Source organism: Brienomyrus brachyistius, chromosome 3, assembly GCF_023856365.1.
Source record: "Brienomyrus brachyistius isolate T26 chromosome 3, BBRACH_0.4, whole genome shotgun sequence".
Lineage (NCBI taxonomy): Eukaryota > Metazoa > Chordata > Actinopteri > Osteoglossiformes > Mormyridae > Brienomyrus > Brienomyrus brachyistius.
This window is the reverse complement of record NC_064535.1, coordinates 2,319,541-2,345,373: the sequence shown is the minus strand read 5'-3', so window position 1 is coordinate 2,345,373 and position 25,833 is coordinate 2,319,541. Positions and strand designations below refer to the sequence as shown.

Here is a 25,833-nt window from a genome sequence, read left to right as displayed (position 1 = left end):
AGTTTCTCAGTGTGTATTTGAAGTTAACTTGCAGGGTTTATAGGTTGTTTATAGTCAGGGATACACGACTGGTACACAAGTGCACATTCGCCAAATAAAGCCACACAATCTGTAAATGCTTGTCATAATCACCATGCATTTCAGCCTTCATACCACGAGTGCAGTACGCATTAGCATAGAAAATCCTTTTGCACCATTCCGATAAGATGCTGCCTCATATAGCGCTTTATACGCCGAATGTGTACTCTTGTGTCAGCTTTGGTTTTGTGCATCCCTAGCTATGGAGATAAAACCCAAAGTGAGCAGACTGGTGCTGGTCCCTCTAAGTGGCTGGGCTGCAGTTTCCGAGCACAGTGAGACGAGAGCCCAGAGGTCACTGAACATCTGCTACGAAAGTGAGACAGAGTGAGACGAGAGCCCAGAGGTCACTGAACATCTGCTACGAAAGTGAGACAGAGTGAGACGAGAGCCCAGAGGTCACTGAACATCTGCTACGAAAGTGAGACAGAGAGAGACGAGAGCCCAGAGGTCACTGAACATCTGCTACGAAAGTGAGACAGAGTGAGACGAGAGCCCAGAGGTCACTGAACATCTGCTACGAAAGTGAGACAGAATGAGACGAGAGCCCAGAGGTCACTGAACATCTGCTACGAAAGTGAGACAGAGTGAGACGAGAGCCCAGAGGTCACTGAACATCTGCTACGAAAGTGAGACAGAGTGAGATGAGAGCCCAGAGGTCACTGAACATCTGCTACGAAAGTGAGACAGAGTGAGACGAGAGCCTAGAGGTCACTGAACATCTGCTACGAAAGTGAGACAGAGTGAGACGAGAGCCCAGAGGTCACTGAACATCTGCTACGAAAGTATGACAGAGTGAGACGAGAGCCCAGAGGACACTGAACATCTGCTACGAAAGTGAGACAGAATGAGACGAGAGCCCAGAGGTCACTGAACATCTGCTACGAAAGTGAGACAGAGTGAGACGAGAGCCCAGAGGTCACTGAACATCTGCTACGAAAGTGAGACAGAGTGAGACGAGAGCCCAGAGGTCACTGAACATCTGCTACGAAAGTGAGACAGAGTGAGACGAGAGCCCAGAGGTCACTGAACATCTGCTACGAAAGTGAGACAGAGTGAGACGAGAGCCCAGAGGTCACTGAACATCTGCTACGAAAGTGAGACAGAGTGAGACGACTGTGACAAACGGAAAACAAACATGTTTTAGGAACCATGTGAAGCCCGTTTCCATTTCACACTTCAGCCAAGATGATTCCCAGCCAAAGTGGCACCTTCTCCAGCCCCCTGTGCTCACGGCATTATACTGGAAATGTGGCTCTACTTTAAAAACAGGCTGAAGCCACGTGTCTTATGGCAGCATTTTCCTCTCTTTGCTGCAGCCAAGAAAATGGTTATTCTGTCCTGGAATATCAGAAATAGCAGCAAACCGACTGTAAACACCAGCCAACGTGCGTCTCCCCTAACCTCCTGTAGGAGGAGCTCTTACCTCATCCTCTCTCTGTTAGGGAGGATGCTTTCGTTATCCTTCTTCCAGTAAATGACGGGCGGGGGCACCCCCGCCACCCTGCACTCCAGTCTGACCGGCATCCCCTCAGCAATGCCGATATTCTGGAACCTCTCCAAGAACATGGGGACCTTCCTCACTTCCTTCTCTAAAATAAGATCACACAGACCTCCTTATATCTTTGAATTGCATCCGAACTGTTACATTTTGCATCAGTCATAGTGTCCTTCATCCATCTAATTCTACACATGACACTGTATTCCAGTGTTTCCCAGCCCAATCCATGGAATCGCCAGACAGTCCACATTTTCGCTCCCTCCCAGCTCCCAGCGCACCTGAACTGAACAATCAAACAGTCAAGAATACTGTGCTTTGAGCTGGGAGGCTGAAAAAATGGGGACAGATGGGGGGGGGTCCCTGGACTGGGCTGGCAAACACCAGATTTGAAAAGTCTTACCCATAACGGTTAATTCCAGAGAGAAGGAATTCTGTCCTGCTTTGTTGGTGGCGATGCAGGTGAAGGTGCCGGCATCGCCCTTGGTCAGCGGGTCGATGAGCAGCGAATGGACCCCATTCTCCCGCACCAGCATCCTGTGCCTCAGATCTGGCACCATCGGCCGCCCGTTGCGAAGCCACATCAGCTCTGGGTTTGGTAACCCACTCACCTGAGCAGAATCCATAACCGTCAACACAAACCTCCGCAAGATTAGTCCTCTAATCTATTAAGAAATAGTCTTGAAGGAAGCTGGGTTCCGACCCTAATTACAGTGTGGAGTGAGCACTCCAAAATATTCCATGATAACTTCTGTAAAATGTTCTATTTAGAGGAGCATCATATCTAAGACTAAGAGGGATCTTCAGCGATGGCAACAATATGAAGGCAACCTTCCCATGAGGACTTATATGAAATACCTTGCAATCCAGCCTGCAGAGTTTCCCTTCATGAGCCACCATATCTCCAGGGACTTGCAGGAAGTGAGGCTGAAAAAACCTCTCCTGAATGGGCTCACCTTCCTCTGCTTCTTGTGATCGGGAATTAACTCTACAAAGACGCCGCGGGAATAAGGTACAGCAGTGGTAATCAAACCTTTTGGATCGGGTTCCACTCTGGATCAAACCCAAGCAGCCAAGTACCACATGAGTGAAAAATAATCACAGTGACCTGAATCGCAGTAACAAATGACTGAGTACCACTGCTGTGTCTCTACCACAGTATGAGTAACACAGAGGCAGAGGATCTGTTACATAAATTCTGTTTTACTACTAAAGTATATCAAAAGTTGGCCAGCTTTTAATTTACAGACCAAACAAAGAATGTGCTTCTCCTTTTCATACCTTTGAGTATGAATCATTGGTGTGAGTCGACGCCGGACTGGACCAGTCTGAACAATCAGGTGGCCAGAACAGCTGCTCCTCCCCTGTAGAATAGAAAAGAGCGTCAAAGACCTGATAAAACTCAAAAATGCACCAAAGCTGCCCACCCCTGCAAGAAAGGGTCAAATACCTGAGGATTTGCAGCCATGACTGTGTAGTTGCCATCATCATCGCTGGTGACAGCCTCAATTTGCAAGGAACAGGTGCCATCGCCCTCTCTCACTCTCTTATAGTGTTCATTTTTCTTTAATATCTGTTTTCCATCCTTAAACCAATAGACCTGAAGAAGGTTTTCACTTGTGAGTTTCACCAATGCAAGCAGAACAACAGTAATTTGTCCCTGTTGGGCAGGACACAGCGGGTCACCTTCGGGATGGGGATCCCCACGACTTTGCAGGTGAATGCCAGCGGGACGCCCTCCATGGCCCGGAAGTTCTTCAGCTTCTTGTCGAATATGGGGGCAATGCACTTGCCCGTGGGGATCTCGTCGTGATGGACCTCGTCATCGGACTCCTCGACTGGCGTTCGCTCTAGCCGGAACTCGATCTCGCTCATGAGCCTCTGCTCAAAGTTGGACACCTTGTATTCCTGTGAAAGACAGAACCTCTTGACTCATATGAAAGCCGTGGGAAAATATATTCATAACATACACTATGGATATGATGCGAAATACTGCACACAAATAAGGAAAATAAGGCAAACTGTAGTTATTTTGTGTTGTTAGCTGTGCTCCAAACTATCCGTACGATTTCAGTATGGTGCCACTTGGACTTCGAAGTGCTCCGACTGTCCACCCATGCATTACGGTGGCCTTGACTGAACACCGATTTCGCTTGTACTGCTCATTTGTTTGCACTTACTGATCATTTTGCACACTGTACATCTGCAGTGTAGACTTGTATCACTGCATCTTGTCACATTTCCTCACACAATCACACCGTACTTCCTGTCTGCACCTTACGCACAGGCTACCTCATGCATATTTTACACAGAACCATAATGTGCAATTATATTCATAATCCACCTATAATACATTTGTAATGTGTCGTTTTTTTCAGATTTCATTGGTTCTGTACCTGTACTCAGCACAATGACAATGGAGTTGAATCTAATCTAATCTAATCTAATCTAATCTAATCACACTTCTATGCACACCATGAGCAATTCAGAAACACCAGTTAACCTGATGACATGTTTTGGGTCCCTGGATGAACACTGAGAAAAACATGCTCCACCCAGACAGAGCGTGGAGCATTGGTACCTCAGCCCTACACCCCCACCGTCTCAATGGGGCTCAGAGCCCCGCATTGCCTGTCAACTTCAAAGGCAGAGCTCGCATGTAGGAAAGGGAATGACAAACCAAGGCAGATCCTGCCAAACAAGCCCTTCGGATTCCTCAGTCCCAGGACCAGAGCACCACAGGTTCAGACAGGAATAGAGATAAACATGGTGTGCTTCAGGAACAGAAGAGAGGGGTGCGTCCACTGGAAGGCAGTGCCAGTGCACTGGGGGAAACTCCAGACAAAGCATATGCCAGGAGCGGATTTATTGACTGGCCTCACCCACCCATTCTTAACCCATAACTCACCTGAAACAGCACGATAAAGCACGTCGAACCACCGGGACTGAAAACACTGGGAACCCATCACCATAAGAAGCAAGTGATAATGCTCAAGCGCTAAATTCTAGGTATTTGCATTTTAAAACAATAATGGCAATAGAGCTTTGCTATGTGACAACCCACAAGCCAGAGGGACACAATAAATACATGATGCAGGTAGTAGGGATGTCATTGCATTTTAGCACTCTGCTGCCCCCTGGTGTCCACAGCTGCTCATGCATTCACTGTGCTCTTGATGATGGTGATGATGTGAAATCAGGAACAAACAGTATAGTAGGGGCCGCCTCCCAGTTTGAGAACAATCATTCATTAAGTAATTTGTGCTTGTTTCACACAAAATATGCAAAATCACATCTGATATTAGACAAAGCATAATATCCTATGCTGTAGGCATCTCTTAACAAGTTACGCCTGATATTTCTAGCTCAAAGTCAAGCTGAAATTTTATTAACTTTTCAAGGCATAAGGATTGTGATGTTAGATTCGGTCTTGCTGAACTCCACTCAACCTTCGGCCACCTGCTGGCTCTGATCTCCTGTACAGTGAGGAGTAACATCCCGTAAACACTGCTTCTCATTGCTGTATTTCAAATCCATGCTTTACCACGATCATCACGATCACAATGCAGCACGGAGCCCTTTCATTTCCGTGCATTTCTTAACCTTTTGTCTGACATGCTGTAGAAGCGCTTGGTTAATGTCCTAATGGCAAACATCTCCAGTGCTGACTGACCGCCAGCCTACATTCTCACGTGCAGAGTATCTATTATCATCATACACAAATGATCGTTATCATCATACAGCCTAGCTACGTTTAGTAACGTTAATACTCGGGTCAGTGTTTGATTCCATACTGCCATCAAAACCTCTCTGCTGTTTCTGAACCAGGAAAAGCTGTCGGTGTGACGATAAAGTTCTCAAGTAACGCATGTGTATCTAGCAGACGCTTTTATCCAAAGCGATGTAGAATGGGGAAAGCGGGGTCAGCTATTCCCTGGAGCGATGGGGGGAGGGTTAAGGGTCTTGCCCACGGGCCTGATGGTGAAATCACTCTGCCATCCCTGGGATTTGAACCAGCGACCTTCCGATCACGAGTCCTACCCCACTGAGCCATATATGCGGCTTCACTCAACTTCACTTCCAGCTTTATAGTTCTGAGACTCGGGGCAGCGCACAGTTAACAACAAGATGTCTCCCCAACAGGAAGTCCCTCAAGCAGGAAGTCCCTCCAACAGGAAGTCCCACAAGCAGGAAGTTTCCCCAACAGGAAGTCCCTCAAGCAGGAAGTCTCCCCAACATGAAGTCCCTCAAGCAGGAAGTCTCCCCAAGAGGAAGTCCCTCCAGCAGGAAGTCTCCCCAACAGGAAGTCCCTCCAACAGGAAGTCTCCCCAACAGGAAGTCCCTCAAGCAGGAAGTCTCCCAAAGAGGAAGTCCCTCCAGCAGGAAGTCTCCCCAACAGGATGTCCCTCCAACAGGAAGTCTCCCCAACCTGAAGTCCCTCCAACAGGAAGTCTCTGCAACAGGAAGTCCCTGTACCTAGTAACATCAGAGCGAACCTGTGTACTCAGTCAGTCCAGAGGCTACGACCAGGCCTGAGAGAGCCTTGGATCACTGTGCATTTCCTGCTTAGAGTGAGGTGTGCGCGTGCATGTGAGCGAGATTTCAACCATGTGAATCCATGCAGGATAAAAATAAAGTCAGTGACGCATTGAAGCTGAAGCATTTTAAGCATCTCCTGAGCGGTGAAAATACACGCTGTGCCCATTGTGAGGTGAGCAAGGCCATCGCTGTCGGGGAACATTCCGGTACCTCGTCATAGTTAATGACAGCTGCAGGATTGTTTGGTCCAAGCAGTCTGGCTTTCCCTTCATAAGTCAGCCTCTATGAGGGGATATGATGGGATGGGCAATGAATAGCAAGGCACACACAGGCATGTACACAGACGGCCACAGGAGGGCGCCAATACGTACACAGGCAAATACATAGAAGGCCACAGGAGGGCGCTGATACACACAGGTGTATACATATACAAAGGTATACACACACACACACACACCCCCACACACACACAGACACACACCCCCACACACACACACACACACAGACACAGACACACAGACACTCACACACACAGGCATAAACACAGACGGCCAGACAAGGCATGGAAACACACAGACACCCACACACACAGACACACACCCCCACACACACACAGACACACACACAGACACAGACACACACACACACACACACACAGGCATAAACACAGACGGCCAGACAAGGCATGGAAACACACAAACACCCACACACGCACACACACACACAGACACACACACACAGACATACACAGACACACACAGACACACACACACAGACACACACAGACAGACACACAAACACACACACACACACACACACAGGCATAAACACAGACGGCCACACAAGGCATGGAAACACACAGACACCCACACAACACACAGACACACACAGACACACACACACACACACCATAAAAAGGCAGCACACTTTCCATAAAATCATGCAAAAATCATACAATAAACAACTGGATATGAATGTAATAAATATGCGGATGGATATGGTCAGTAAAGAAATGTAAGGGACAAGATGATGGAAATTTCACAGAAGTAGAAAGTAAGAAAGAACCGGCCTTTTTGATTAATCGCACGTTCTGGGAATGTCTATTAAGATTTCTTTTAATAACACACATTTAGGCGCATGCATATATACACAAAAGTGAGCTATCAGTTATATAAACGACCTTGCCTCAAACACACTTTCTTCTGATATGTAGGTCTGCTACTCTGAGCTCATCTGCGAGCCACATTCAGCACCTCTGCTGATACGAGCGCAGAGCGAGGGGGCATAAGAGCGAGGCTGCTGCAGCATCTGTATGCCAGTGCACGGGGACAAAGAGCGAGCGTCACATCCCCACGTATCAACGCTGTTTTCATTGCCATGGGAACCGTTCCTTCTACGAATGCGCCCGTGCGAAGCACACGAGGAGAGTGTGCTGTCCAGCAGGGGGAGCTGAGCGGGCCGAGCATGTGCCTGTATGGCCCCGGGGTGTGTGGGGCTCCAAGCTCGTGCCCATGAGATTCAGCACAGCGCCTCCCTGTCCAGCAGCAGCCTTTCAGAGCAGCAGAAAGCCCAGAACGCCAAGCCTGAGGCCATGGAGGACGCCTGTGTACTGTTTTCTACAGTGAACAAAGGACTTATGGGTAATTTCTTACAACTGGTTGCCTTGGCAGCCAGTGAGAGACAGAAGTGTATGAGAGGGGGATGGGACAAATTCTGAGCACCAGGGAAAAACAACCACCACAGCAGTATCTGCACACGTGACCATAGCTTTCCGGGAATAAATGAGGGAATCCGCCCAAAAAAGGATCATCACAGTCCAGAGGTATCCAGGGTCCCTCAGGAAGGTCTCACACATGTATATTCATCCACTCATGGTTTAAACAGTTTCACAGGTAGTGTGAGTGTCAGGGTGTGCACTATGTCCATGCTATCACCGCCTCCGCGGCCCGTACCTGCTGCCCGCTTCGACCGTGCTGCTCCCTCAGCCGCAGCTTCCTCTCCAGGTCATTCAGCACGGTTTCTTTGCCGTCACGGATGTCGTCATCTGACACAGAGTGAGGTGGTCTGGACAGCCTCCGCAGCAGGCCCTGAGGTGACCTGGGGACAGGAAGGGTCAGGTACAGGTGAGGGGACAGGAAGGGTCAGGTACAGGTGAGGGGACAGGAAGGGTCAGGTGCAGGTGAGGGGACAGGAAGGGTCAGGTGCAGGTGAGGGGACAGGAAGGGTCAGGTACAGGTGAGGGGACAGGAAGGGTCAGGTGCAGGTGAGGGGACAGGAAGGGTCAGGTGCAGGTGAGGAGACAGGAAGGTTCAGGTGCAGGTGAGGGGACAGGAAGGGTCAGGTACAGGTGAGGGGACAGGAAGGGTCAGGTGCAGGTGAGGAGACAGGAAGGTTCAGGTGCAGGTGAGGGGACAGGAAGGGTCAGGTGCAGGTGGGGGGACAGGAAGGGTCAGATGCAGGTGGGGGGACAGGAAGGGTCAGGTACAGGTGAGGGGACAGGAAGGGTCAGGTGCAGGTGAGGGGACAGGAAGGTTCAGGTACAGGTGAGGGGACAGGAAGGGTCAGGTACAGGTGAGGGGACAGGAAGGGTCAGGTGCAGGTGAGGAGACAGGAAGGTTCAGGTACAGGTGAGGGGACAGGAAGGGTCAGGTGCAGGTGAGGAGACAGGAAGGTTCAGGTACAGGTGAGGGGACAGGAAGGGTCAGGTGCAGGTGAGGGGACAGGAAGGTTCAGGTACAGGTGAGGGGACAGGAAGGTTCAGGTACAGGTGAGGGGACAGGAAGGGTCAGGTGCAGGTGAGGGGACAGGAAGGGTCAGGTGCAGGTGGGGGGACAGGAAGGGTCAGGTACAGGTGAGGGGACAGGAAGGGTCAGGTGCAGGTGAGGGGACAGGAAGGTTCAGGTACAGGTGAGGGGACAGGAAGGGTCAGGTGCAGGTGAGGGGACAGGAAGGGTCAGGTGCAGGTGAGGGGACAGGAAGGTTCAGGTACAGGTGAGGGGACAGGAAGGGTCAGGTGCAGGTGGGGGGACAGGAAGGGTCAGGTGCAGGTGAGGGGACAGGAAGGGTCAGGTGCAGGTGAGGGGACAGGAAGGGTCAGGTACAGGTGAGGGGACAGGAAGGGTCAGGTGCAGGTGAGGGGACAGGAAGGGTCAGGTGCAGGTGAGGAGACAGGAAGGTTCAGGTACAGGTGAGGGGACAGGAAGGGTCAGGTGCAGGTGGGGGGACAGGAAGGGTCAGGTGCAGGTGGGGGGACAGGAAGGGTCAGGTGCAGGTGGGGGGACAGGAAGGGTCAGGTGCAGGTGAGGGGACAGGAAGGGTCAGGTGCAGGTGAGGGGACAGGAAGGGTCAGGTGCAGGTGGGGGGACAGGAAGGGTCAGGTGCAGGTGGGGGGACAGGAAGGGTCAGGTGCAGGTGAGGGGACAGGAAGGGTCAGGTGCAGGTGGGGGGACAGGAAGGGTCAGGTGCAGGTGAGGGGACAGGAAGGGTCAGGTGCAGGTGAGGAGACAGGAAGGTTCAGGTACAGGTGAGGGGACAGGAAGGTTCAGGTACAGGTGAGGGGACAGGAAGGGTCAGGTGCAGGTGAGGGGACAGGAAGGGTCAGGTACAGGTGAGGAGACAGGAAGGTTCAGGTACAGGTGAGGGGACAGGAAGGGTCAGGTGCAGGTGAGGAGACAGGAAGGGTCAGGTGCAGGTGAGGGGACAGGAAGGTTCAGGTACAGGTGAGGGGACAGGAAGGGTCAGGTGCAGGTGAGGGGACAGGAAGGTTCAGGTGCAGGTGAGGGGACAGGAAGGGTCAGGTGCAGGTGAGGGGACAGGAAGGTTCAGGTACAGGTGAGGGGACAGGAAGGGTCAGGTGCAGGTGAGGGGACAGGAAGGTTCAGGTACAGGTGAGGGGACAGGAAGGGTCAGGTGCAGGTGAGGGGACAGGAAGGGTCAGGTGCAGGTGAGGGGACAGGAAGGGTCAGGTGCAGGTGGGGGGACAGGAAGGGTCAGGTGCAGGTGAGGGGACAGGAAGGGTCAGGTGCAGGTGAGGAGACAGGAAGGTTCAGGTACAGGTGAGGGGACAGGAAGGGTCAGGTGCAGGTGAGGGGACAGGAAGGGTCAGGTGCAGGTGAGGGGACAGGAAGGTTCAGGTACAGGTGAGGGGACAGGAAGGGTCAGGTGCAGGTGAGGGGACAGGAAGGGTCAGGTGCAGGTGAGGAGACAGGAAGGTTCAGGTACAGGTGAGGGGACAGGAAGGGTCAGGTGCAGGTGGGGGGACAGGAAGGGTCAGGTGCAGGTGGGGGGACAGGAAGGGTCAGGTGCAGGTGGGGGGACAGGAAGGGTCAGGTGCAGGTGAGGGGACAGGAAGGGTCAGGTGCAGGTGGGGGGACAGGAAGGGTCAGGTGCAGGTGAGGGGACAGGAAGGGTCAGGTACAGGTGAGGGGACAGGAAGGGTCAGGTGCAGGTGAGGGGACAGGAAGGGTCAGGTGCAGGTGAGGGGACAGGAAGGGTCAGGTACAGGTGAGGAGACAGGAAGGTTCAGGTACAGGTGAGGGGACAGGAAGGTTCAGGTACAGGTGAGGGGACAGGAAGGGTCAGGTGCAGGTGAGGGGACAGGAAGGGTCAGGTACAGGTGAGGAGACAGGAAGGTTCAGGTGCAGGTGAGGGGACAGGAAGGTTCAGGTACAGGTGAGGGGACAGGAAGGGTCAGGTGCAGGTGAGGAGACAGGAAGGTTCAGGTACAGGTGAGGGGACAGGAAGGGTCAGGTGCAGGTGAGGAGACAGGAAGGTTCAGGTACAGGTGAGGGGACAGGAAGGGTCAGGTACAGGTGAGGGGACAGGAAGGGTCAGGTGCAGGTGAGGAGACAGGAAGGTTCAGGTACAGGTGAGGGGACAGGAAGGGTCAGGTACAGGTGAGGGGACAGGAAGGGTCAGGTGCAGGTGAGGGGACAGGAAGGGTCAGGTGCAGGTGGGGGGACAGGAAGGGTCAGGTACAGGTGAGGGGACAGGAAGGGTCAGGTGCAGGTGAGGAGACAGGAAGGGTCAGGTACAGGTGAGGGGACAGGAAGGGTCAGGTGCAGGTGAGGGGACAGGAAGGTTCAGGTACAGGTGAGGGGACAGGAAGGGTCAGGTGCAGGTGGGGGGACAGGAAGGGTCAGGTGCAGGTGAGGAGACAGGAAGGGTCAGGTACAGGTGAGGGGACACAGCGGGGTCCAGACAGCAGCTGGGTCAGTAGGAGCCTGGACACTGGGGGGGGGGGGGGACTTGCCTGAGGGAAACCGGGACAATCATTCCATTAGCACCACCCACCACTCAGAAAACACCCCCCTGCCCCATGCAAATTTAATAAACAGCTCAAATTTTACTCAGGGTTTCGAAAAAGACGGGGGGGGGGGGGCATTTGCACAGCTACCCGTTAGCTTCCCTATCCGCTAATCCGCTAATCCAGAAGTTTAATTTGATATTGCTAAACCGAAATCCCACTAAAACATTTAATGGAAGCTAATTGTATGGTCTGGGCTAAATGTAAGTGAACAAAGGTAAAGTCCATTTAAACTGGGGCACCTTAAATCCGACAAGCAAAGATAAAGCAAGGAATCCAACTCTGTGATTCAGGTCCTTGTTTTCCTCTTAGTTCAGAGTACAATTTAAATAGTGCAGGTTTAAACAGACTGTTCACAAACATTTAGCCCAGACTACTTTAAATTAGTATCGACCAATCACATCTTTTGTTTACACGGAGTCAGCCAATAGCATGCCAAATAGAGTGCTACAGACACACTCACAACAGACAGGAACAAATATGTGTGATTTTAGGGTTTACAAATGTTTTTGACTGTTAAACTTCATTCACTTCATCTTTGAAAAAATCTACAAGATTTACATTAACTGGAACTAAATTTAGTAGAATTTTTTGGTCTGCTAACAGTTTTCAAAGTTAGCAGAAACGCTAATCCGCTACCAATAAAATTAGCTTTGCTGATTAGCAGACAATGGAATAACGGACCCTGCCTACCGCTGCCCATTTGGTAACATTTTTCAGGTTCCGAGCCACGTGCTTGTGTGGCCCTGATCACCTGACACGCCAGGACCTTTCTAGATTCTTCCAGTGAGATCAGAAACAAGCCTGAATAGTTGAGGGATAACCAATCAGATTTTAGAGGAAGAAACTAGGGGAGGCGGGACCAACCAATCAGAGGGAACAATAGGGGAAGGATAACCCACTTACAGGACAGGGGCGCTCTTGGGTAGCCCCATCTCGTTGGTGGGGGGGGACGTGGGCAGTGAGGGCAGCACAGAGCTGAGGAAGGCCACAGGGTCCTGGATGGGGCTGGGACTGGAGCAGCTTGAGGTAGGCGAGGACACCTGGGGGGGAGACTGGGCACGTATGGCTGGGGCAGGGGGCTTGTAGATGGGTGAGGACACCTGGGGGGGAGATTGGGCACGTATGGCCGGGGCAGGGGGCTTGAGGACAGGTGAGGACAGGAACGTTGGTGGGCTGGACGGGGACTGCAGGACCCGGGTGGGAAACTGCCTTGGGAACATTGCATGCTGATTGGATGTCGGGGAGAGGGGTGGGAGCCCGGAATCCACAGCCAGGTTCAGCTGGATCTGTGCAGCCAGGGCATTGAGCATGGGGACAGGGGACTCAGGGGTGGACAGACTCTGGAATGGGGGCTGTGTCTGGGCGGCAATGAACTCCTTGGGCCTGGTGTAGCTGAAGCCTTGCGCCATGTTTGCTGCACTGGCGGGGGCTCCGGGGGTCACAGGTTCCTGGGTGATGGGAAGATTCACTGGGTCGTGCCGAGGCTCATGGTGGGATGGGGGAGAACAGGGTGTGGGATCGGGGATGCTCTGGGGGGTGGAGTCCTGCTTTTGCTCGAGGAGAACCTGGTTATGGAGGATCTGAAGCTGGGCAGGGTCCCTGTAGAGACAGGAAGTAAACAGTGAGTTGGACAGGGGTCAAGGGTCACAGCCCAGGGCGCTCATAATCCCAAAGTGGATATGGTCAAACTGGAATATCATCAAATACATCGTCACATGAAGCCATAGCCAAAATGGGACCAGAGAGACACAGACACCATCAAAAGCAGTAACGGTCAAAATTACCTGCAAAGTCACAGACTACAGGGTCACAGACTAAAGAGTCACAGACTACAGAGACACAGACACCATCAAAAGCAGTCACGGTCAAAATTTGCAGGTGCAAAGTCACAGACTACAGAGTCACAGACTACAGAGTTACAGACTACAGAGTCACAGACACCATCAAATCCAGTCACGGTCAAAATAACCCCCAGGGTCAGGGACCACAAAGTTACAGCCACCATCAAATGCACTATCAAATGTACCATCAAATGCACCATCAAATGCCGTCACATATTCTAGTTTAAATATTCCAGACAACAGGATTATATAGGCTGAATAAATTCCTTTTCTGCAATGTAGTCAAAATTCAAACTGTACAATAATTCTTTTCAAAATACACACGGGAAAAAACAAATGCATGATAGAGGACCAAACACCGTTTATAGCAAAATGCTTCAATGGATTTAGTGGGTCATTTTACTACATTTCATTATAGAAAATAACTAATCACCACATTCAATTATTGCTCAAGCAACCGAATCACACTAATAAAATGCTTCTCCCACAAGAATAAGCAGCATTTAATATCACTTAAACTGATTAACTTTAAACTAAAACAGACTATATTTCCATATATTTCGTTACAATTACTTCTTGTCTCGCGTAAATTTAAAACGGACCTTTAAAAAGACAAACTAAGGCAGTATCTTATATCAATACAAGAATTAGAAAAACTCATGATCAGGTCTGTCTTACCTGTTTGCGCTAATTTAATCAAACTACTTTGAAAAGCTGTAAAAGGATGATCGCAAATCGGCTTTATTTCAGACGCAGTGTGACAGAGCGCCCTCCACAGGCGTTTATGGGGAAAGCTGTGGAGTGTCGATTCCAAGTCACTACAAGCTTTTACTCCTCAGTCTTTAAAATACCCCAGCAGCGCATTTTAATATCGTCTTTAGCTATTAATATTCCCCTACAAAAGGCAGCCGCATAACGCTGTACAATAAGCAGGCTTTAACCGTTTATATCAGTTTGGTTCCCAAGCCTTACAAACAGAATCGGCCCCAGGCCAAAGGGAGGGACTCAGAGCGGAGGAGAAGGTGGAGGGATGGAGGGGGCCTGCTGCAAAATTCACCCACTGGGGTTGGGGGGGTGCAGAAGCTCCCAGCAGCTTGTGACTGTATCCCAGGGCCACAGGGGGGCAAACAGGGGCCCCCACAGGACTGGCTGTGTCTAAGGGGCCCCACAGAGCCATCAGAGCTGAAGCTGCCCGCCTACCCAGCGTCAGCCTCTGGGCATATAAGGCAAGGAAGGTTCCGGGTGTTTATGGACACATTGGCATGGAGGCACAGTCTTCAGTGGAGACAAGCAGCTCTCCTAGGCGGCAGCCACATTATTTACATTATTAGAGAATCCTTCATAAATCCTGTCCATACTGGCAGGAGGCCATCCCAGAGCGCCCACTATAGCTTCAAAGGGGAGTTGCATGAGGCTCTAACTGAAGACCTGACCCCCCCTTAATGCTCAATACACCTTTGCAAAATAAGCGTAAACACAAACAATGTCACCCTGTCACCAGTCCGTGTCACATGGCATCTTACGCATGCCAGATGCCACACCACCATCCACTAATAAATAATTCAGAATCGGCTCCCCTACAGCCAGTCACATGTCTGGATAAATGGAGCGAATATAAACAGAGCAGGAAGTCGAAAAAAACCGTAGGAATTAGCCATGTCCAGAGTAGGCAAATTCTGTCGAAAGCAACACTTACCGATGCAACCCAGCGGCTGCAGGCGGTTTCGGAGAGTGGCTGGCTGCGTACCTATAGCCTGAGCTGCTGGTCTCTATGCACCCCCACTCGCAAAGCTTCCCTCCTGAAACTGGTGCTACGCTCTGGCGGGAGCGAGCAGCATCAGCTGGAGAAGCTCAGGACCACTTACACGCTGGGGGCAGGTCCTGAAGCCCCACCTCACATCTCACATCAAGGCATACGGCTGTTATATCTATATTATATTATATTACTCAACTGTTTTGGGAATGTCTTTCAGAAAAAGTTCTGGTCTGACCTGCTCAACATTACAATTTCCTTAAAAGGCACTTGTATCCAAAGCAATGTTCAGCCAGTTGCTGAGAAATTGGGGGTCTCACTTAAGGGCCCAGTGGTGAAATCTCTCTGTCGACCCTGGGACTGGAACCGACGACCTGCTTCTCACAAGCACAGCGTCCTAACCTAGTGAGCCACACAGCGCCCCCAAGCTGTCACTGCGACCCTCACATGGGCTGAAATTAGCCTCAGTTTCATGGCTCAATATGAGCATGAAGTTACACATTCATGCCCCCCGATGTCATGACACTCGATGTCAGGGGCTTCCTGCCTGTTTAGCTGAGATATAGAGCACAAGGTGACTGGTGCAGACTGACGTCTAAATCATGCGCGCTGAATCGGGAGGACAGTCACTCACAGTCTAGGTTTGGCCCGCACCGCAGGGGGGTCTTTGCGAGCCGTCGTCGGCGAGGAGTCTGCAGACGCCTCTGGGGCAGGATGGGGGTCCTCCGGGGGGGGGCTGTCCGGCTCGTCCTCGGGGAGCTTGAAGTGCACTCGCAGGCCTGTGCGCGAGTTGGTGCGCGACTCGCTCTGGTTCAGCAGCCGGGGCTTCAGGCAGGAGCTGGGGGCGTCTGCAGCCGAGGGGGGGAGCCAGGGCTCAGCCTGGTCAGTCGGGGCTGCCTGCGGTCTGGGCTTTGGGCTGGCGGCGAGCTCCTGGGGGCTAACGCCCGGCCAGGGGGGTCGCTGAGCAGTCACAGAGCTGGGTGGGAGGCTTCTGCAGAAGGGCTCGCTGGGATGGGCCAGGGTGTGCTGACTGAAGACGTCTGGCGGGAGGAAGCTGGATGGCGAGTTGTGGTGGTGAAGAAGCCCCCCCTCAGCCCTGGGGAGGAGCTCGTTATGATGGGTATGGGAGCCTTCCAGCCAGGGGAGGGGCTTGTTATGATTGACATTCATGTCCTCCAACTTGGGGAGGGGCTTGTTATGATTGACATTCATGTCCTCCAGCCTAGGGAGGGGCTTGTTATGATTGACATTCATATCCTCCAATCTGGGGGGGGGCTTGTTATGATTGACATTGATATCCTCCAGCCTGGGGAGGGGCTTGTTATGATTGACATTTATATCCTCCAATCTGGGGAGGGGCTTGTTATGATTGACATTGATATCTTCCAGCCTGGGGAGGGGCTTGTTATGATTGACATTGATATCCTCCAGCCTGGGGAGGGGCTTGTTATGATTGACATTTATATCCTCCAATCTGGGGAGGGGCTTGTTATGATTGACATTGATATCCTCCAGCCTGGGGAGGGGCTTGTTATGATTGACATTGATATCTTCCAGCCTGGGGAGGGGCTTATTATGATTGACATTCCCATCCTCCAACCTTGAGTTTAAGCTTAAAGTAAAAGGGTCGGTGCTGGTGATTGCTGGGTGTGGCTCATTTTGATGAATAAACGTCCCTTCGGCCACGGGCATCGTGCTGAAGGTGAGCGCATCTCTCTCAGAGCTCTGACCCATCGAAGCTACATCTGCAGGGACCTTCAGGCTGCTGGCATCCCGAGATACGGGGCCGGTTCTGACCCGCTGAGCGGATTCTCCCGGCACAGCGACTCTGTCTTTGCCGCTGTCTTCATAACCTAATGAGGGGAAAACGAGCAGAGTTGGCCGCATGCCAGCCGTGAGCCTGTCATGTTCCATGCGCCTCAGTTTAGATAAAAGCCTTCTGCTATGTAATGTCGAAGTAACGTAAACGGATCATACAGAACCGTGTCAGCAAGAGCCTTACAAATGCGCAACATCTCAGATTTCACTATTTAAAATTCCACTAATTTAATTTGAGCTTGACTGCTTACATGCATGGGGGCTGCCTGCTCACACACTCGCAGACTGACGCTCATGCAACAAATCTCACGATACATCTGTATTATTTCATTTTAAACCTAAAATTAGCTACATCCCTACAGAATATCTGGTAGGTAATAAAACTGTTACATACATGTAAATGTGTGCATATGTGTGTGCAGGCATGTTTGGAAATGAAAATCTCACTCTGGCCAAAGTTGGCAATATTTTGGGTTATTAATCCAGTCCTTCTCAACCCAATCCTGGGAGACTCACAGTCGGTCCACACTTTTACTCGCACCCAGTAGCAGGTACTCAACGTTGTTTGGTTTGTTTGGTTCGTTCTTGATTGTTTGGTCCAGGTGAGCAGTGAGCAGGAAAGGAATGGAAATGTGGAACTTTCTGGGGGTTCACATGGACTGGGCTGAGCAGTGCAGAAAGGTAACAGCATGCTGTGTCGGAGGGTAGCAGCACGATTCGAGGGCCATACCCTTCACCTGCAGGTAAGCGACACTCGACACTGAGCCGTATTTGTTTTTTGCCGTGCAGGTGAATGTTCCAGAATCTTCCGGGAAGACTTCAGCTATGACCAGGGTGCAAATCTCCTCTGAAGGCGGTAAAAAGGTCAAATAAAAATATATTAGTGTCAGCAGTCATTGTTCCCTTACAGTTAGTTAGCAATATGACCATCACCTGGAAATGTCAGCCAACTCACGTGTATTGCTGCCATAGAATATTCCAGGCAGTTTAGTCGCTATACGTGATATAAGAAGGTACTCCTACAGGACGCCCTCTAGGAACTATCAGGTTTATTGCCCAAATTCTGAATCACTTTTCCAAATCTTCTTTTATGTTGGCTGACTCACAAACAATTACATTTTCCTTTGATTGTTTTAACCACAAAAAGAACCATGTTTGTTTTCTTTTCCATAGTTTTAATCTCGAACACAAAAATGTTGTGGAAATTGTGCCTTAATTCTGTGTTCACGCTCGCGTATTCACAGCTTACAGCCAGATGTGACGTTTGAAATTATCCATCTGATTAGATCTGGAATTCTGTCTGGTGTTTGTGGTCGCCACGGAGACAGCGGCCTTTCGTGTGCTGTTTAGGGCTCTGTTTGCAGCTATGAAGGAGCTTCACGCCCGTATATGGCTGTGCAGTGGCGAGAGGGAGGCCTCGGCCGCACCTCAGAGCGCTCTCACGGTGCCTCACTGTCAAACATCTCGCCTGCAGCAGACGGCTCAGATGTTAAGAAAATCAGCAATTGGACTACAACTCATCACGATTCTCCAACCATTTTTAAATGCTGAAATCATATTTTAAACTTATTATTGTTTGCTGTGTGTGTGGGCTTGCTGAATATGCCATCTGCTGTCCAGCCCTTGCAGCAACAGTATTTTCCTGTACAGATTCCCATACCCCCCATGTGTTTAAATGTAATTTCCCACAGAGTTTCCCAATCTATGTCCCAAGCCTTTTAACAGGCAGCTTTTCAAAGTTTGCCATCTCACACGTCGAGCCTCACCACTGTCACACTCTCCCTGCGCCCTGAACATACCTGATTCGGCCATGAACCTCGGCTCTGAAAAGAAACATAGCAGGGGGTTACTCAAACAGGGGGCTACTCAAACAGGGGGTTACTCAAACAGGGGGCTACTCAAACAGGGGGCTACTCAAACAGGGGTTACTCAAACAGGGAGTTACTCAAACAGGGGGTTACTAAAACAGGGGGTTACTAAAACAGGGAGCTACTCAAACAGGGGGCTATGCAAACAGGGGGCTACTCAAATTACTTTGACCGAAAAGTATTGATTTGAATTATGTGCAAATCAAACTATTCAAAATAAAAGACCTACTCTTAACAAAATAAAAGACCTACTCTTAAATGCAACATAACTGAATAAATTCTGAACACAAGAATAGCTGTATTTTCATATTATTTAACAAAACTATGTCTAAGAAAGTATGTACTTGGCCTAATATTTAAGTAGACTACACTGGCCGTGATGCATGAGGCAGCTACTGACGTGGATGACTGATTACCACTGCAAAGTAATCAGTGCTGTCAAACCTACAAAGAGCCAAATAAATGTCTGACATGCTGAGACACATCAGCTCCTTCTGGGACAGAATCTGTGACTGTCCTCCGGAGATGAGCTTATGCTCAAAGTCAGCCTGCTGCACTGGCGGAGATGTGACACGCAACACTGCAGAAGACTGGGCCTACTCTTCTGGAGGATCCTGAAATCGGGGGAGTCGTCCACCGTGGTCCCTTCTCTGCACCACTCCACCTGGGGGGAGGGAATCCCCTTCACACGGCATTCCAGCACCACCAGCTGGCCCTCGGAGGCAATGATGTCCTGCAGGTTCTGCAGCGGACACAGGCCACAGAAGCGCCCATGTGACCTCGTGCTTTCACACATGTACAGGCTCTTATAAATAGTTTGCACGGTGCAGCTTTTTTCCCCGACTGCTGTGACTGTCGTGGGTGAAGCACCAGAGAGGCGACGAAACATAGAGAGCTAATTGAACGCAAGCTGATAGTGCCATCTGGTGGCTGACTGCGGTTTTACAAATTCAGAATTCATTCAGAATCATTCATTTGTTCACTTGCATGGTCATTTTGGTCAATATATTATATGTAACTTCGATTGATTACGATATATATTTCTCTAGGTCAAGAACCACATATGGTATTTCTCTGTAACGGCAGTGTATTACCTTTGTAAAGACTGGAGCGCTCACTGGAACCATTCCGTCCAGACTTTGTGGGCAGCTAACAGCGTTTTGATTCTGGATGAAGATGGCAGAGCACGCAACACAACTGCATTAGCTGTGATCTCACAAAACTATTTGTTTATCAATAAAATTTTATCATAACATAATACATGAGATATGATCAGCCTGTAGAGGGCGCTGCTACCTCCTGTAAAGGAGTCGGGGGGTTGACCATCTGTGCTGGTGGGGGACTGGAGATGTCCTGCACAGGCAACTGCACAGTGAAGGGGGTGGTGGATGGTGTGACGGAGGGGGGGTCTTCCTCACGAGCTGGGGGAGCCCTGGAGGGCGGGGGGGCTGCCGATATGGACTGTGATGGCTTTCTCTGTGGTCTGCATTTGTACACAAAGCCCAGCATGAACACCCAAATGTTTCTCAATGGGGGAGAACCCCACCCCTGGTGGCAAGAACTCACTGTGTGGCGTGCTCAGGGCGGTGATCCCCGTCTGAGTCAGAAGACGACGCCCCTGAGGAACACACATGACAAAATTTACCCCTCGGTTGTGCTCTCCCCCCCTTCCCTCTCCGCCTTGCCCCATCTCACCCATTTCCATTGTGCCCTGCCTCATTCTGCCCCTCCTCCTGCCCCGCCCCTCATCCGTTGTGCCCCTCCCCCTCCCTGACCTGCCTCATTCTGCCCCTCCTCCTGCCCCGCCCTGATATGTTATGCCCCTCCCCCTCCCTGCCCCACCCTGCCTCACTCTGCCCCTCCTCCTGCTCTGTTGTGCCCCTCCCCCTCCCTGCCCCACCCTGCCTCACTCTGCCCCTCCTCCTGCCCTGTTGTGCCCCTCCCCCTCCCTGCCCCACCCTGCCTCACTCTGCCCCTCCTCCTGCCCTGTTGTGCCCCTCCCCCTCCCTGCCCCACCCTGCCTCACTCTGCCCCTCCTCCTGCTCTGTTGTGCCCCTCCCCCTCCCTGCCCCACCCTGCCTCACTCTGCCCCTCCTCCTGCTCTGTTGTGCCCCTCCCCCTCCCTGCCCCACCCTGCCTCACTCTGCCCCTCCTCCTGCTCTGTTGTGCCCCTCCCCCTCCCTGCCCCACCCTGCCTCACTCTGCCCCTCCTCCTGCTCTGTTGTGCCCCTCCCCCTCCCTGCCCCGCCCTGCCTCACTCTGCCCCTCCTCCTGCCCTGTTGTGCCCCTCCCCCCCACCCTGCTCTGCTCCATTCCTCTCATGATCCTGTGAGATTCCTGTGAGAGACGCCACACCTCCCACCGAGCATCACCTTCTATGTAGATCTCCGCCGACGTGGAGTCGGTGCCGTAGACGTTGGAGGCGAAGCAGGAGTAGCGGCCGGTGTCCTCCTCAAAGGCCTCTGTAATGATGAGGGAGTGCAGCTCGCCCTCACTTGAGATCAGGATGTCTGGGCTGCTCTCGAGCTCCTTGCCCTCGCAGAACCACCTGCAGGTGAAGGTCACCCGTTACAGGCCAATGCCGGAGCCATATTTTGCTAATGATGTGTTGTGAATCAGGGAGTGACAGGAGACGGGCCAGTCTGCTCTCAGCTGGAGTCGGAGCCCCTGTGACCCCACAGCCCCACACTAGCGTTTGGACAAACCTCTACCAGAGCAGCACTCTCAATGTTCGCTCTCTGCATATAACCTGTATGACTGTGTGTATACAGTAACTGCACATGAACCCTTACATGGTGAGACGTGGGGTGCACTGCACGAACTGCACATGGACCCTAACATGGTGAGACGTGGAGCACACTGCATGAACTGCGCATGGACCCATGCATGGTGAGACATGGAGCGCACTGCACGAACTGCGCACGGACCCTTACATGGTGAGACGTGGAGCACACTGCAGAAACTCACATGGACCCTTACATGGTGAGATGTGCGGCGCACTGCACAAACTGCACATGGACCCTTACATGGTGAGATGTGCGGCGCACTGCACAAACTGCACATGGACCCTTACATGGTGAGATGTGCGGCGCACTGCACAAACTGCACATGGACCCTTACATGGTGAGATGTGCGGCGCACTGCACAAACTGCACATGGACCCTTACATAGTGAGATGTGCGGCGCACTGTACAAACTGCACATGGACCCTTACATGGTGAGATGTGCGGCGCACTGTACAAACTGCACATGGACCCTTACATGGTGAGATGTGAAACCTGGAATGCTGACGGTCCTCGGCCCATGGTCAGGGATGGCGTTCACAGGTCACGTCTGACAAACAGCTAATACACCATCACACTATTATGCAGTCAAGGTCACGCCGAGGTGGGGGGCAAACATCCACGGTTCGGAGTCACCTGTTAGCCTGACCTTTGACCTTTGGGTGGAGGGCACTGAAGTTCCTGACAAACTCCACATTTGGACCCAGAGAGTGACTGATAGCCCCAGGCTTCTGTAAGACAGACCTCTAGCGGTGTGCTTATGACAAGAGACCCACACAGGCTTTTTATACGGTTTCAATTCAAAACTACACATTATGACAGCAAAACCATCCAAAGTACTGGCAGGAATCAAAGTGTATTTTTATCAAGTGATTAAACAGGTTTCAGGTGCGATATTTGCTCACTTGGCTTTAAGAAATGTGAGGTGCTACACCTGTGCCTCCGTGTGGCCCTGAATGTTAATATCTAAGAGACAAGTAGGCCACGCCTCTCCCAGCATGCCCCAGACTCTGTGCCCTTCCCAGCATGCTCCAGACTCTGTGCCTTTCCCAGCATGCCCCAGGCTCTGTGCCTTTCCCAGCATGCCCCAGACTCTGTGCCTTTCCCAGCATGCCCCAGACTCTGTGCCTTTCCCAGCATGCCCCAGACTCTGTGCCTTTCCCAGCATGCCCCAGGCTCTGTGCCTCTCCTAGCATGCCCCAGACTCTGTGCCTTTCCCAGCATGCCCCAGGCTCTGTGCCCTTCCCAGCATGCCCCAGGCTCTGTGCCTCTCCTAGCATGCCCCAGGCTCTGTGCCCTTCCCAGCATGCTCCAGATTCTGTGCCTTTCCAAGCATGCCCCAGGCTCTGTGCCCTTCCCAGCATGCTCCAGGCTTTGTGCCCTTCCCAGCATGCCCCAGGCTCTGTGCCCTCCACACTTGACTTTAAGAATGGGCCATCCCCACTGATCAGCTAATATAGGGGTCTGTAGTGATGAGAGATCAACGCAGACTTATGGAAGAGACCACTATCCCTTTCTTGTAAACACTCAGCCTGGCAGAAGACTGCCTGAACATAGCCCCCAACCCCCCCCCCCCCCCACTCGGCTGGTAACTATGAAGTTCCTACTGCAATAATGTTCCCGCACCCACTGTAAGGTCATGTAGTCTTTGCTCACAAACCAGTATAAGCTTAGCAAAGGTTACAAAATGCACTGGAGCATCACAAAAATTCCATCTACACAGCAGACCAGATATGTCTTCATCTGGTCTTAATGCAAATCCTGCAGCTGGCACATGTGCTGGGATGAGAGCCTTGCAGCAGAGTGTGTCCCGCAGGCCAGAACCAGGGCTTTGCTTGTGTCTCAGTTGTTTATACGGGACTCTAAGCTGAAGGAGATCCCTGGGATATTATGGCGAGGTGTCATGCGGTGTCCTGTTACATTTCTCATGAGTAAGGCTCTAATTTGAAGTGCTGAGCTGGCCGAGCTGGGCGGCGCTGTCCCCGCAGCACCAGCATCTGTCAGTGTTTGTTGGTGACTCTGCTTGGCTTGTTAAAATAACCCGATAAAACCATCAATGGCTGATTATTAAACTGTAATTAATCTCTCAAAGCGAAAGTAAAGTTTACGGTTTTACTTGGTATTTTAAATATGTTGCTACCTGCTCAACCCAGTGTGAACACTTGCTTAACTACAAAGTTGTTCTCAAAATTAAAAAATTAAGTGCGAGTCTCATAATATGTATAATTTTCATTTGTACATTCTTGTAAATTGTCTTGAAATTTTCTTGCATGTTGTATGTTATACAGTCACCTGACCAGTAAAGATCTTTCTGATTCTGATTTAATGTTTTTTTTCCCCCAGAGCAGACAGTGTCCCAGATGTCCCTGTCTCATCAGCGCAGTTTGACAGTGTCGCCTGTCTCATCAGCGCAGCGTGACAGTGTCCCTGTCTCATCAGCGTAGCGTGACAGTGTCCCTGTCTCATCAGCGCAGTTTGACAGTGTCCCTGTCACATCAGCGCAGCTTGACAGTGTCCCTGTCTCATCAGCGCAGTTTGACAGTGTCCCTGTCACATCAGCGCAGCTTGACAGTGTCGCCTGTCTCATCAGCGCAGCGTGACAGTGTCCCTGTCTCATCAGCGCAGCGTGACAGTGTCCCTGTCTCATCAACGCAGCGTGACAGTGTCCCTGTCTCATCAGCGCAGTTTGACAGTGTCCCTGTCACATCAGCGCAGCTTGACAGTGTCCCCTGTCTCATCAGCGCAGCGTGACAGTGTCCCTGTCTCATCAACGCAGCGTGACAGTGTCCCTGTCTCATCAGCGCAGTTTGACAGTGTCCCTGTCACATCAGCGCAGCGTGACAGTGTCCCTGTCTCATCAGCGCAGTTTGACAGTGTCCCTGTCACATCAGCGCAGTTTGACAGTGTCCCTGTCACATCAGCGCAGCTTGACAGTGTCCCCTGTCTCATCAGCGCAGCGTGACAGTGTCCCTGTCTCATCAGCGCAGCGTGACATTGTCCCCTGTCTCATCAGCGCAGCGTGACAGTGTCCCTGTCTCATCAGCGCAGCGTGACAGTGTCCCTGTCTCATCAGCGCAGCGTGACAGTGTCCCTGTCCCATCAGCGCAGCGTGACAGTGTCCCTGTCTCATCAGCGCAGCGTGACATTGTCCCTGTCTCATCAGTGCAGTGTGACAGTGTCGCCTGTCAGTTGTCCTGCCCAGCCCAGGGCTCACTTTCGGCTCTCAGTAACATGACAGATTCTTCCACACAATCATTTAGGATCAAAACAGTCTTAATCCCACATCCAAGAACATCTTCTGCATATAAAACAGCCTGTATATATTTCAGCATGAGGCTGGCAGAACTTTAAGTAAAATCAACATTAAAATGAATGGAGTCGACTTACCTAACCCTACAAAATCTGTAAGAGAGGTTGATCTTGCTGAAATTTGTATGAGTGCAGAAAAATCTTCTGAGGTGATTCTTTCCTGAGGCTGCCAGAGGTCCAGGTCCTGCTTACGGGGCCGGCTAGTGCGTCCAGCTTACTGAAGTGGCCTGCATTGCTGGGTGGGGGCTGGGGGGCCACTCAGTCGTCCATCTCTCAGTGTGACCTTTGCGGTTCACTACTGTGCCTGTCTGTTAAGTGCAGCGACGTAGGCGGGCGGATCTCGCATACCTCAGCTCACAATCAGCCTTCTCCGTTTTAATGCTGATTTCAGAAATCAGGGGCCACGGGCCCCGATGGGAGGCGTCCAGTGATGGCCAGAGGCAGTTTTGCACAGGCAAGGCCTGACATCAGAAAGATCCGATGTTCCTGACATAACACTCTGAATGCCAGCTTTGCCTGTTACACACACACTCACACGCAGCTACAGCTGTCCCTGCGTATCGCCTGTCAGCTGCCTCATTCCTAAGCCACCCCCCTCCCCCCCCCCCCCCGCGTTTTGGTGCTTGGTACGACCCACCTACAGCCTCATCTCAATACCCCGATGCTGTAACTTCTTTCTGCGCTGATATTTTTCATAAAAATACGAACAAAATCCATGAAGCGATGACTCCGAGATTCGCACACAAACCACATTCTATGATGATGAGGATTTATAAGCTTTAACTTCACGTCAGTTTTTACCTTTTAAGAGTTTTGTTGACATTATTTTAAAGGCACCCTGCACAGAAAGTCTGCACAAAATCAAAATGTGTTGGTGGACATTTTACCGTGAAGAGAGCGCCGGGCTCTCTGCCGTTCTCTAAGTGAATCGTCTCTCATTTAAATCATATTATAAACTCATGCCAAAGTCTGCTGCATTTGTACACTGAAACAAAGGCACTGTACATGACAAATCAGAAGTAAGATAATCGCTCCCAC

At 51.3% G+C, this 25,833-nt stretch overlaps 1 protein-coding gene and 1 long non-coding RNA gene across 6 annotated transcripts in view; one reads left to right on the top strand and one right to left on the bottom strand.

The window, feature by feature from the left end:
• Positions 1-25,833, bottom strand: part of mypn (myopalladin) — a 35,784-nt gene that overhangs the window by 3,474 nt on the left and 6,477 nt on the right. For 2 of the 5 annotated variants that reach the window (XM_049008217.1, XM_049008219.1), the window contains exons 3-19: positions 21,076-21,251; positions 20,270-20,321; positions 20,000-20,186; positions 19,798-19,869; positions 19,304-19,445; positions 18,635-18,658; positions 17,566-17,682; positions 15,652-16,870; positions 12,327-13,022; positions 8,068-8,212; positions 6,326-6,397; positions 3,263-3,484; positions 3,027-3,176; positions 2,858-2,940; positions 2,435-2,564; positions 1,980-2,187; positions 1,505-1,670 (exon numbers count right to left, since the gene is read on the bottom strand). In XM_049008217.1, the coding sequence (XP_048864174.1) occupies positions 1,505-1,670; positions 1,980-2,187; positions 2,435-2,564; positions 2,858-2,940; positions 3,027-3,176; positions 3,263-3,484; positions 6,326-6,397; positions 8,068-8,212; positions 12,327-13,022; positions 15,652-16,870; positions 17,566-17,682; positions 18,635-18,658; positions 19,304-19,445; positions 19,798-19,869; positions 20,000-20,186; positions 20,270-20,321; positions 21,076-21,251 (3,861 nt within the window). Of the gene's footprint in view, positions 1-1,504; positions 1,671-1,979; positions 2,188-2,434; positions 2,565-2,857; positions 2,941-3,026; positions 3,177-3,262; positions 3,485-6,325; positions 6,398-8,067; positions 8,213-12,326; positions 13,023-13,942; positions 14,207-15,651; positions 16,871-17,565; positions 17,683-18,634; positions 18,659-19,303; positions 19,446-19,797; positions 19,870-19,999; positions 20,187-20,269; positions 20,322-21,075; positions 21,252-25,833 lie in introns of those variants that run through there. The other 3 variants (XM_049008218.1, XM_049008220.1, XM_049008221.1) reach the window with 3 other exon arrangements.
• LOC125738822 (uncharacterized) lies at positions 422-701 on the top strand. Its single transcript, XR_007396920.1, has 3 exons — positions 422-476; positions 529-580; positions 633-701. It is a non-coding gene; the product is annotated as an uncharacterized LOC125738822 (long non-coding RNA).